At 47.9% G+C, this 13,251-nt stretch overlaps 1 protein-coding gene across 1 annotated transcript; it reads right to left on the bottom strand.

Moving 5' to 3' along the window:
* Nucleotides 1-6,123: 6,123 nt before the first annotated feature.
* On the bottom strand, nucleotides 6,124-13,179 carry SPMIP5 (sperm microtubule inner protein 5). The gene is given in 5 exon segments (XM_081823442.1): nucleotides 6,124-7,787; nucleotides 7,909-8,009; nucleotides 8,529-8,715; nucleotides 10,136-10,354; nucleotides 12,689-13,179. Coding segments are annotated over 5 exon segments (756 nt in total). The 5' UTR covers nucleotides 12,792-13,179; the 3' UTR covers nucleotides 6,124-7,641.
* Between the last annotated feature and the right edge of the window lie 72 nt (nucleotides 13,180-13,251).

Genomic DNA, 13,251 nt, shown 5'->3' with positions numbered 1-13,251 from the left:
AAGAAATGAAGGGTCCATATATAGCAATATGGGTAGGTCCCCCAAATGTCCTGTTGGGGAGAAAAGCAAATGTTGGGAAGATACCATTTAGATACAGAAATTACCATTTATGTACATTATTATTCCCCAAATACTGCTACCCGCTGCATATGCACTACAAAATATCAAGACATGGGCATTCAGAATCCTTCCTTTTTTTTTTTTTTTTTTAATTTATGAAAGAGAGAGGGAAAGCACGGGCAGGGTGGAGGGCTGGGGAAGAGGAAGAAGCAGGCTCCCCACTAGCAGGGAGCTCAATGAGGGGCTCGATCCCAGGATCCTGGGATCATGACCTGAGCCGAAGGCAGATGCTTAACCGACGGAGCCACCCAGGTGCCCCCCAGAATCCTTCCTTATCAATAATGTCATTTATTTTTTGTTACAATAGGATGTAAAGCAAATATGACAAAAAGTTCATCTTTGCTAATTCCACATGGTGGTCACAGAGGTGTTTGTCAATGCTATTTTTTATAGTTTTAATTTTGTATCCAATTTTAAAAGAAAAAGGAGAGAATTAGAGGTTTACAATATTTTGGAGTTCAGAACCTGTGGCTGATAGGAGGGGTTGCCGGTGAGAGGTGACTGAGTGGTTTCTGGGACCCCAAGATGGTTCCATGTCTGTATTTGCATTCAAATCCTGATTTATCAGCCACTGTTCCCGAGACACACAGCAAGAGCCTCCCTTCCTCCCTCCTGCATCTGTCACATCAGAACCCTCCATCTTCAGCCTCTGACAGTCTTGCTACTCGTCCCCAGTGTCACGCCTGTCATGCCTGGACCAAATGGCACTACCGAGGAGGACAAAACCCAGGACCTGGGCAATAGCCTGCCAGAGACAGCAGAGACCACAGTTGGAAAGACAGCTTTATTTCTTAGCATTTACCTGCCCCCGGCACAAGCCACGGAATTACTACGAAGATCTCACTGAATCAAGATGTAATGGTAAGAAAAGTGCGATACAAAGCCCTCCATTAAGAACCAGGCGTCTCCATCTTGTCTTCTCAGCCTCCGTGGGGGAAAAATAATGAATACTTTACAAAGCTATTTCGTAACATGTTATGTTAAATGAACAACAAATTACTTTTTCTTTTACTAGCTTTTAATGCTAATGTCCCATTTATTCCTGAGCTTCAGATATATGAGCTATTTTAAATGACAACGTAAAGAGTTCTTGTTTGAAAACGCAAGCTACTTTAGACTGCATATTACTCCTTCTAAGTATAGCGTATGGCAACATCACACATTTTTATCTAACTGGTATATATTTCAGTTGACATTTATTGTTCTCCTGCATATGTGTCAAATTTCTTAATGATGACTCCGACAAAAGCATAGAGCTTGGTATATATAAATTACATTTGCTACCATATAATCAGTGTTATCTATTAGAATGCTATTTGTGACAAATCATGTTCAAAATAAAAATTGAATTGATTTGTCTGTTATTTTAACATTGTGCCGCTCACAGCAAGCCTTTGATTGAATCTTAAACACTTTAATGTTCTATTTTTGTTTCAGGCAGATCAGAAATGGGGTTTGCACCATTCTCAAAGCTAAAACAATCTGTAAAACAACAAAATCAAATTTCAAAAAGCGTCTTTGTTTTCCAGCCACAGGAGTAAATTTGGTGAAGCTATCGTTACAGGGTACACAACTTGGCGACCAAAGCCTCACACGCACATTTAATTTCTGTGCATCTATTTTCATCTAAATTAGATTTTAGCTGTAATGCAGAGTATGAAAAGCCTCGGCCAGGCCTTTGTCTCTACATTTTCTGTCCACCCATCGCAGGATTCCTCCCAGCTAATCTGAGCTCCACATCACCTCGCCCTGCTCCATTTTGGCAGTGGATTTGGATGATGGTCTGTGTCCTGGGAGCACGGCGGTTCCATTTCCCAGAGCCCCCAAAGGGGTCTCTCTTAAGAGAGCACCTGCTTGACCCAAATTACTTATGAGATGCATCACTTATGACTAGCTCCTGGCTAGCATCATCCCCTTGGGTTAATTCGTTGTTTAGGGCAGGGGTTGGCAAATGAGGGCCCGTGGGCCACCTGTGTTTTTAAGGCCCTCCAGCAAAGAAGAATTTTCACATTTTAAAATGGTTTTTTACGAAAATCAAAAGGAAAATACTATTCCGTGATGCATGAAAATTATATGAACTTAACATTTTAATGCCTATAAATAAAGTTTGATGGGAACCCAGCCACACTTGTTCATTTACATATTGTCTGAAGCTTCTTTCCTGCTAAGATGGCAGAACTGAGTATTTGCGACAGAGACCAGATGGCCCAGAAGCCTAAAAAATTGACTATCTGGCCCTTTAGAGAGAAAGTCTTCAAACCTTGTTTTAGAAGGAAGGGCCTTAGTAATTTATGCTTTTATTAAAAGGGTTGTCACCTTCAGGGCGGGAGGCTGAGGGAGCGTTCAAATAAAACGCCGCGTTCGCGACAATCGATTTCATAGAAAGCTTTATAGACGCATTGGCTGAAAGGTCCTCAAAATGTTAGATAAAAGAAGTTAGATAAAATGAGGGGAAAAAGGACAACCAAGGAAATAAAACAACCCCAACCTTCACCAAGCCACAGATGTGATAAATGTGTATACAAATTATAAAATAAGTCCAAAATGCCCTCAGACAAATGGATTGAAAAATAAGCAATCACCAAAATTGTGTTGAGTTTAAGCAAATGGGAGTGGCTTTGGGTCAAATGGCATTAAGCCAGAGGTCTGTTAGCACCTGCCAGTCACCCAGACCCTGGAGCCGGGGTCTGAGATGATGGAAGGCAGGGAGTGCCTCAGCCAGATGGAGAGGCCTGGGGAGGGTTGCCCTTGGTGTGACCTTCAGGAGAACACATACCAGAAACAAGGCCTAAAGGAACTTGGGGCTGGGTGTTCGGCCCGTTCAGGTCATGGAATGCCTGGTGCCCCTTCCTGATGGTACCCCTGGCTGGTTGGGGAAGGTGGGGTATATGCTCCCTCTCAGCCTTTGGAGAATCCAAATAAATCTGGTTTGAATCCAGATATGAACACAGGCTTTTGTGGGGGACACATGAGCCTCCTTTGGGGGAGCCTATTGTTGGAAGACTAATGGAGGCTGGTGTACCCCATTCTCTTCCCCCCCCCCAAGGCCACCTCCATCAGCAGAGAAAGAGGCTTTCAGGGTGAGGGCAGGTGGGGACTCTGCCTGCTGGGTCTTCCCATCTAATGCTGGCTCACATTGTAGAGTGCTGATTCTGGGCTGCGCAGCAGGGGAAACTTTGGGTATTTGTTGGGGGAGAAGTAATTTGCTTGAGGAACTCAGAGGCCTTTGGGAAAAGAGCCAAGACCCCAGCTCTTGAAACTCTTGGGGTGGGAGAGAGTCTGATGAGCAAGGCCTAGAATAGGGCAGGGAGATGAGGGCCTCCAGTCTCTGGCCTTAATCCAACCTCTCAACTTCTGCTTTTGGTGGTGGTGTTCCTTTCTAGAGCCTTCAGCTCAGTTAAGGGTAGCCTCTGAGTCTTGGGCCAGCAAAATGCCAGGCCATGCCCTTTGTGTGCATGATTTATTTAATCTTCTCAAATAACCTCACGACAAGGCACATCATTGTATAACAGGAAACTGGGGCTCAGAGTGGGTGAGATTCTCACACTAGATCACACAGCAGTCCCATGGCACAAACCAGTGTGAGCCCCCCCCAGCACCCAGCTCTCAACATCCGGAACCCCATCATACCAACTCTGTCGCATTTAGTGTACTTTCGGGTTTCTCATTAATCCTCTCATCTCTGACCTCAGACTGCCTGGGTTCAAGTCTGGGTCTGCCATTTACTGGCTGTGTGACCCTGAGCAAAGTGCCTCAGTTGGTTCATCCGTAAGACGAAAATGTTCGTAATAAAGAATACTAATTAAATAAGCTATTCCAGGTAAAGGACTTAGACCAGAGCCTGACATAAGCAAGCACATTAGCAGCTGCTGCTGGTTTTATTATTGGTCAGTGATGCCTGATCTGCCTCCCTCCTGGGGTAGAATCCCTGGAAGAAACATACGGCAGTAAAGAGCACTTCATTAGTGGCCAGGGGTCCTGGGTGCGGGACCGTTTTGTGTTAATGATTCACAGTGTGGGCTCAGAGACATAACGCCCCCATCCCCAACCCATGTTGGCAACATTCCCGGGTCCCTTTGCCCCAGTTGGTAATTGACAATAACAATATTTCCTGAGCACGTGGGGGCCAGATTTACCTGCCTAATCTCTCTATTCTCATAACCAACTGGGCTCCTGAGTGAGCTGTTTTGTTATCTTCATTTTACAAAGTAGGAACTTGAGGCTCAGAGAGGTTAAGGAAAGCGTCCAGAGTCACACAGCCAGAAAAAACACAGAGTTGAGATCCGAACTCAGGGAGTCTGCCCCCTGGCCACAGGCTTCACAGCGGTGCTGGAGCAAGTTAAAGCCGTGACTGAGATCCTGTTTAGAGGCAGCCCGTCAAGACTCCGTGGGATGGGGAGTCTGCACAAGCAACCGGACATGCCCTCCCAACAGCCTGCCCCCGGGGCATTCTCACCCAGGAAGATAAAGAAGTGACCGCAAAAGAGCACTTCAATGCTAGGGAAGCCAAAGTATCCCCGACAAAAGGCCCCGTTGTCATAAGCAAATGCACAAACCCTCACCCTCAGTTTGTTTCTTCACGTCTCCAGATCCAGGGACATTTGTCTTATCAGGTAATGGAATTGTTTTTAGTGGCAAGAATGAGCTCATTACGGATGCAGCTTGTGCTAATAATGATAATGTGGTCGGCAGTGAAACCACCCCTCTGCTTCCCCCGACAGACGACGCTCCAGAAATTACAGGCTAGGGAGAAACAGCGCGGGTAAAGATTAAGGAAAAGAATTACAGTGGGGGACCGCTTCCACAAAAGGAGTTGCAGATTTGCACATTGAACTTGGTGATCTTAATCACGAAGTTGTGGAAGAATTAGATACTACAAAACCATTTTTAATGGCGTTATTCAATTTTGTTACCTCTGTCACTGGGTCACTATTTTTTGCTTTTGTTTTACAGTTCAAGCCAATTTTCAAAGGCAGTACCAACTGATTTAGTTGGTGACTTAAACACTGATGCGCAATAGGATCCCATGGATAAGATCAAGATGAGAGCTCCTTGCAAGGAAGCATTTCCATCCTGGCCACCCCTCAATTTCACAGGTAAAGAGCTCAACAACCTTGAGTCCAGAGCAGTCATCTACAAATTCTGTGGGTTTGGGAGAGGCGGCCAGGCAGAAACGGCTTCCCCCTCCCTCACTAACGAGGGGCAAGCAGAGCCCTGGCGGGCTGGACCACCTGTCCCGGGCGGGGGACCCATCTATCTCCTGCTTTCCTTAAGGATGGATGCGGGGGTGGGGCGGGGTGGGGGGGAGTCAATCTCCCAGGGTCTTAACAAAGTTGGAAAAAATCTTAACTATATTCACTGAGGTTTGTCCCAGCCCTTTGAACAAGATGCCAGCTACCTTCTACTAAGACATGGCTTTTTTCCTGTAAACATATGATCTCAAGAAGATTAAAATACCTAAAATAAAGATTTTTTTTTTAAGATAACATCTTTTTTCGTGATTATGAAAACAATACCTATGGGCTGTGGAAAATTGGAAAGCACTCAAACAAGAAAATAAAAATAACTAATGGTATACCGTCATCCAAATAACCACAGGTAGCATTATGGGCTAGCATCCTCTCCCCTCCCCTCACTGTTTTAAAAATGAAAAACAGGATCATAGTGTGTGTGTGTGGGTACACATGGGTTTGCTGTTATTGCACAGTTTTATGGCCTGTTTTTCATGTCCTATATTATAAATATTTGTCCATAACAGTTATTCTTCTATCACATTATTGTTTGGTAATGGGGATAGATTGTAATCCCAAGTCCTGTGGGGTTTGGGTTGCTGCTTTGTTTTGTATGACAATCCCCCTGTACACACATCCTTGGTTGTTCCCCTGGACGAGGAAACCTATCTGGGCTGGGGCCCCTCTGGCTGTCTGGTGAAATATGCAGGCCTCTTCTCACAATAAACATTTTTAAATGCAGAAAGCAAAATACATGACATTACAAGGGAAACTAATTATATTGAACTATGATCAAGGTATTAAATAGGATAATTTTATGAACTAATCATGTATTTCTTTATACATAGATTGAATAGCAATGTTAGGGTGTAGATATAGTCGCTCTAATAACTACATAATTATAAAGTAGTGATCAACACTAACATTATCTTAAGCTGTATGTAACAAAAGTCATGGTACGACCGGACCCTGGCTTCTATTAGGCCAAGGTGACAGGCACGGCTGTGGTTTGTTGCGTAAATGAAGGGAATACTAAATCACACTTGGAGGTTTGTAAAAACAAAGAGGTAACTCTTTTCTCATCAAAGTTCTTTATACTCATCGGAGTTAAAGATTTGACACCTGATTTTTCTGCCCAGGGGACCCCAGTGAAAATTCCCGCCCTGCGCAAGACTCCCAGGAGTAGAGGGTGCTGTATTGTTTCAGCTCTGCCCATTATTGAGCCTTTGGATGCCTGCAATGGTCTCTCAGCTCCGGGAGCTGCATCTGATGTCTTCTGAGGGCCAGTGGATGCAGAGCGAGGGCAGAGAGAGTGCCTGTTAGTGGCAACAAGTATTAGCCAGCGCTATGGGCCGAATTGTGTCCCCACAAAACGCCACGTTGAAGTCCTAACGCCCAGTACCTCAGACTAGGACTTCTTTGGAAAGGGGCTCATTGCAGGTATAATGAGCTAAGTTTAGACACGCTCATCCTGGAAAAGGGTGGACCCTAATCCAGGGTGACTGGCGTCCTTATAAGAAGGATGTGAAGACACAGAGACACAGAGGGGACGTCATGTGACCATAAAGACAGGGATTGTAGTTATGCCCCAAGGAAGGCCGAGGATTGCCAGCAAGCCACCAGGAGCTGGAAAGAGGCAAGGAAGGATTAAGTTTCTGAGGAAGCATGGCCCTACTAACACCTTGAATTTGGATTTCTAGCTTCCAGAACACTTCTGTGTTCTAGCAATATGCCTCTGTTGTCTTCTGGCGTCCAGGTTGAGGTGCTGTTACAGCATTGGTATCGTGAAACAAATGCGTCTCATGTCTGCCAGGTGGGGTCTCCTGAGGAGGGGGACTCTGAAACACCAGGGTGGGGTAGGCATGGCATCGTGCCAGCGCTGGGAACTGCCACGTCAGGACCCAAGACGGCTGACGGGGACCGCTGGTTAGAGGGCGGGGCTAGGGCTACCTCAGAGCCTCACCCAGGTGCACAATGCTACCTCAGGGTAAGGAAGAGAGCGGCCTCACCCTGGCTCTTCTCAAGGTCAGCATAACCTAGAAACCCGTCCTTCATAAAAACCTTCAGCGTGCTGAGGAGTATCCTCTTTATTCCCACACGATGAAAGGTCTTTATCATTGATGACACGCTATTGCCAAACAGACAGGGTGCAGGTGGCCATTGAAAGGATTCTTAGGTTTTGAAATTTCCCTAGTGCCTGTTGGGTGTGGGTGAGGGGCTGGTTCTCATGCAAGAATGGTGAGCTTCTGAGTCCCCCTTTAAGTTCACTCTCCCTGGGAGGCTGTCTGCATCAACTTTCTGCATGCTTTGCTGAGGACAGTGGCTCGAGATAAATCTTCCCGTTGCACGACATATTTGTCCCTTGGGCACAGCCACACGTCACTGGAGGTCTGGGGTCCTCTGTCAGCGGTCTTCCGTGGCCAAGACAGCTCCCACCTGGAAGAGAAACCATCCTGACCAGTTGCAGGCCGATGGCCCAGCTAAACAGGGAGGCTACTGCAAACATTTCATCCCCTTTTTAAAAGTAGTGGGAAAGAAAGAAAGAGCACTCCCTTACCTGGGAGAGAAAAATCCGGATATTTGGGCAGTAGCCCTCCATGCTGCAAAACTTCTGGAGAAGGGGCAGGAGGAGGTTGTGTGGACCCATCTCCATATATTCTAAAGGACAAAAGTCATAGGCTTACTCCTCTTTTTAATAATAAAGACAAGAAATTTAATCTATGTAGGTCCTGTGTGAGCACAGCAGGTTACTTTCTAGTCCTGACGATTTATCCTAAACTTAAAGGATTATCATATCTCCATTTTGCAGAAGGGAAGACTGAGGCCAAAGAGCCGCCCTCTGCAGGGCCATACCATGCCCCTCCCTCAGTGCCCTCGGGCCTTAGGTTGCCGCCAGGACAGGTGGCCCTGTGGGTTTTTACACCCGGCTTCTTCCCTGCAAACCAGCAAAGACCACAAGCAGGGCTTCTGGAGAATGCTGGGTGAGGTGGGATGGGGAGTGGAGGGTGCCTGCTTACCGTGAAGGCCCTGCTATTACCAACAAGGCCCCTTCTGTACAACAAACCAAACAAAAAAGCAGCCCTAGAGCTGGGATGGGGCATGTGCGAACCCCCTGGCCCAGCATCTGCTCTGGCCCTGGTTCTTGTCCCCTGCGGCTGCGCCCCACGCCGGACTCACCCCTCAAATGGCTTCAGGTGCGCCCTCTTGGCCTGCTCCACGATGCCCAGGAAGTCCCTGTAGCAGTTTCTGGCCATGACAGCTTATCGCGTGGCACAGCCCAATTCGGTGACCCTGGCTCTTGGGAGGTAGCCAGCCCAGCCAGGGATCGGGGGCTCCTGGAAAGGTTTCTTTATGTTTTTGCATTCTGTAAAAAGATACCATGCTTCCTGAGGGCTTTGAGAAGCCACACAGGGGTGGTGGTCCCCAGGTAGCTGGCACCCCAACAGTTACCCCAGTGAACCCCTAGGCTTCTAGAGGCCCTAAGATCAGCTACCCCTGGTTGGTTGATTCTGTGTGCCAGGCACCTTGGTAGGGGCTTTACCAACACCCTCTGAGTTCCTGCTCTCACGCACTTTGAGGGGCTGACACCATTATTGCCTCTACCTTATGGAACAGGACACTGAGACTAAGGTCTTTAAGAAGAGGTTAAGAGAGTCTTGGCCAAGGTCACATGACAAGGAAGTGGTAGGGCCAGGCTTCAAACCTGCGTCTGAGTCTCAAGTTCTTTCTCTTCAACAGATCCTGCTCCTCTCTCAGATTAATAAAAAAGCTTCACACATTGCTCTTTTACAGTCTACGGAAAAGAAGCAGCAGAAGCATCCAGGTCAGAAGAAAATACATCAGACTGAGCCCCAGGCATCTGCCTTCAGGTCATGAAATTGACCTGGCGGAATTTCCCACCGGTGAGATGAAAGACCCTGCCCGCCTGCCTCCTCCAGGGGCTGTCAGAACAGAATCAGGCCACTGAGTCCCAGAATTTCAGAGCTGGAAGGCACCGTGGGGAACATCTAGTCCAACCTTCCCTGCACTTGGATGAAGGAACTATAACCCAGAGAGGGGAAGCGATGTGCCCTAGGTCACACAGCAAATAGTCACAGAGCTGGGCTAAATCTCAAACTCTTAGGCAGATGTTCTTTGTTATGGCTCAGAAAACTTTAAAGCCCAATAAACATGTGAGTCAGCCGCCCCAGACAACTATAGTAATAGTAATAAAGACAGTTCTGGAGTCCATTACTTTTCCTATAAGCCTTTAGACCTTAAAAAACGGTCCAGGGCAAATCATCGTGGTGATTAGCCTTATAGAATCACATCGTCAGTTGTTTTTGTCATTGTTATTGTGGTTGTTATTCAGTGCCTGCCAGAGCTGGGTTCCAGCTGAGGTCTGACCTCAGACGAGGACCACTGCCTCTGCAGACTCGCTTCCCCCATCTCTAAAATGGGAATAATAGTATCAACGTCGTGAAATAATGGTGCCCAGCGCAGAGAAAGCAACCCCAAAGCATACATACTGAGACAGCAGGTGCTGTCTGACCGTTCATGGCCACCTGCAGGGGGGAAGGGGGGTCCCCGTTTGCAGCCCCCTCTGGCCTGACCAGGACCGTGTCCCTCTCCCCCAGGAGATGTTTCTTTCTCATCGTATGAAACCAAGCCTTTCCGCCTTGCACCACACCACCTGGGGATGCAGACGTGGGTTGGAGTCCGTGCTCCGGGCGCGGCTCAGCGGGCTTGCCGGGCCCTGCACTTGGGCCCCAGGAGAAGGGGACTGGTTTCCGGGGGACCGGTACCCAGACTCAGGGGGTGGTATTCCCGATAGTATTGATGTAGCGCCCGCAGGACGGTCTCCTCGGAGCAGACGGGCTTCAGCCTCCGGGCAGTGGCCACCGAGCAGCGAAATTCCTCCATCTGGTTTTTATAGTGCTGTGTGCTCTCCTGGAAGATCTTCAGACAGTGGGCCATGTTGTCCTTGCTGGTGGCTTGCTAGCAGCTAAGGTAGGGCACGAAACCTGCAAGAGCCAACAAATTGCAGCCTTCAGCGAGGCCGTCAGAACCTACAGAAGCTCCCGAGAATCTCAGCCCACTGCTTGGCATTTCTTCCCTGGCCGGCAACACTGCGTTTTCCCAAAGGCCATTAATACAAGCAGGGCTGTTGTTTGCGCTGCACTGGGCCCTCCCAAGGCCACACAAAAAAAATGACCTTGGAGCTGGGGAGGGAAGGCCCATTTCAACAAAGACGATGACAGTAATATTCTTTGATAGCAAAGCCCCTGATGTCAGTCTGAACAGCAAATGGGGAAAGCATTTAATGGGCCAAAATGATAGTCTGAGGAGTAATTGAAATTATTCATCTTTTTAGAGAGAAAGCTTATTTTCCTTGACACTTCCCAAATGCAATTTGGGATCTTTTTTTGTTGGACTATCGGGAAATTGCGGGCTTATTAAAAGCTGAGACCTATTACACAAAAAAGGTAAATTCATTATCTCTGGGGCCGACCCCCTAGAACAATTTTTTACCATTTCCCACAAAATAACATATAATCATTACAATTAGTATGGGTAAAACACAAGTATTTATTTAAACTGGAGGCTGAATCCCAGGGCCTACACTATGGTCACAATAAAACTATTTTTTGAAAGAACAAAATGAAGAAAAATTGGTTAAGAACTTGGTTTTCAAGGGCTAAATAAATAAATAAATACCCCTCGCTCATTACTGAAGCCCAACATTGTGTCCCTAAAGAAAACCTGACTTCAGAGTCAAAAAGCAACGACCCTGCCTCCCACACCCTACAAGAAGCCACCTCTCGAAGAATCTAATTACTCGACTATTCTCGAAGTCCTCCCCCCACCAGCCAGGCTCCTCAACCCTGGGGCAATTAAAAGATACCCTCGTGTTGCGAGGGGAGATCGTAGAAACCGAAGGGTCCTGCCACCAGGACCTACTGGGGCCTGGAAAAATTTTATGTAATTGTATATATGCACACACACAGAGGAATTCAAGCTACCTTCGAGAAGTCTTACTGAGGGCCAGGACGATCTTAGGAGAAATCTATCATTATCCCGTGGAGAGGGTTGAAGTTGTGTCTCTCGAATAGATATGTCCAAGTCCAAACCCCTGGGTCCCATGAATGTGACCTTACCCGGAAATCGGGTCTTTGCACACGTCATTAAGGATCTGGGAATGAGATTATCCTTGACTGGGGATGGGCCCTAAATCCAACCGTCTCTGCCTTGGTCCACTGTCTACATCTGGCCGGCTGGCTGGGCCAGGACAGGCACTTTTGATTTTTAGGACACTTGTTGAAAGCACTCCGTTATAAGAGAAGGGAGAGGGCGATCTGAGAAAGAGACACAGAGGTGCAGGGCAGAAGGCCGCATGAAGAGCCATGTGAAGACAGGGGCAGAGACTGGAGCCATGTGGCCACAAAGCCACGGAACAGCTGAGGCCACGAGAAACTGGAAGAGGCAAGGAAGGACCCTCCTCTAGAGCCTTCGGAGAGAGCATGGCCCTAGCAACACCTGGGTTTCAGACTGCTTGCCTCCAGAACTGTGAGAGAATAAACATCTGTTGTTTTAAAGAGCAGCCCTAAGAAACTAATACACCCATTTAATAGACATTTTTACTTACCACAGAAAGTAAGCAGCTCTTACAATCACATACATCGAGGCCGAGCAGGGACTGAAACCTCGGTTTGGTAACAACTCAAAGCCTGTTCTCTTAACCAACCAGTAGGACCAGGGGTGAGGCTGGGCGACCTTGGAATAGTCCCCGTGCCTCTCCTCTCCTAAGAATACCTTATGTGAGAGCTGAGGGCCCATGAGGACCACCTGGTTTGTCACAGAGATGTGACTTAGTAAGTTCTCAGTAGCCCAAAAGCCCGAGGAGGAGAATCTTTAGGTAGGGTGGCCAACTGTTTGCCAAGGACTTAGGGGTTTCCTGGGACTGAGGACTTTCCAGACAAACCGGGGCACTTGATCACTCTCCCTCTAGGGGACCCAGGAAGGAATGGGACCCTAAGAACAGCCCTCGTGCAAGACTTGAGAAAGCTCAACTTGGGAAAAAGGACAGGGCCTCGGCTTATTCATTGTGTCTAACCCTCATCTTGACCCCGAAACCCTGAATACATATTAAGTGCTTCCTGCATACCAGGCCATGTCCTGCAAGATCTGGCCTATGTTCTCTCTCTCCACTCGTCAGAACTCAGTTATCAGCCATCTTCAGCAAGGGAGGCTTTAACAAGTGTATTAAAAAAGCTAAAGTGCCCATAATGCCCAGCCAGTCAGAAAGACAGGGACGGTGACCAGGACCAGGCACATCCCCAGGGCACACCACCACTTACCACTGTAGCCCGGTGTGATGGGCAGATGTCTCATGAAGGTCTCGGAAGACTCCATGATTTCGCTCGCTGTTAACGAAGGGAAGAGGGAATGAAACGATCTCATCCAATGTCCCTGCCTCAAAACTCACTGTGTGTGTGCTGGAGCCCTTGGGAGTAGAATGACCCCAGCAGGGGGCTGGGACAGAGAGGAGCACCGCCACCTTCACGCAGAACCGGAAGACACTGTTGGCGTCAGTTATAAAAACAAGGGGCGTTCACCTTTTACATGAACTTAGATACAGGTGTGCAGATCCCCGTCCACGAGCGTCTCCCCTCCTGGGACCTCCTCCACCCACCCAGCCTTCCAGCCAGCGAGCCAGCCTGCCCACCGTCATGAACTGTACACACACTGAGGCCAGCAACTATGATGAGGTTAGGAATGTAAAGACGAGCGGGACCCAGAAGCCCCCCTGTGAAGCCCCTGACCCTCAGAAGAAGGAAGAGATGAAGCACTCCCACCCCCAGAGCCTTTCTTTCTCCAGGGGGAAAAGGTCGCACTGGGGATGTCTCCTGCCCCCCCCCAC

This window comes from Leptonychotes weddellii, chromosome 6, assembly GCF_054177405.1.
Source record: "Leptonychotes weddellii isolate Sample4059 chromosome 6, ASM5417740v2, whole genome shotgun sequence".
Lineage (NCBI taxonomy): Eukaryota > Metazoa > Chordata > Mammalia > Carnivora > Phocidae > Leptonychotes > Leptonychotes weddellii.
This window is presented reverse-complemented; position numbering and strand designations above follow the sequence as displayed.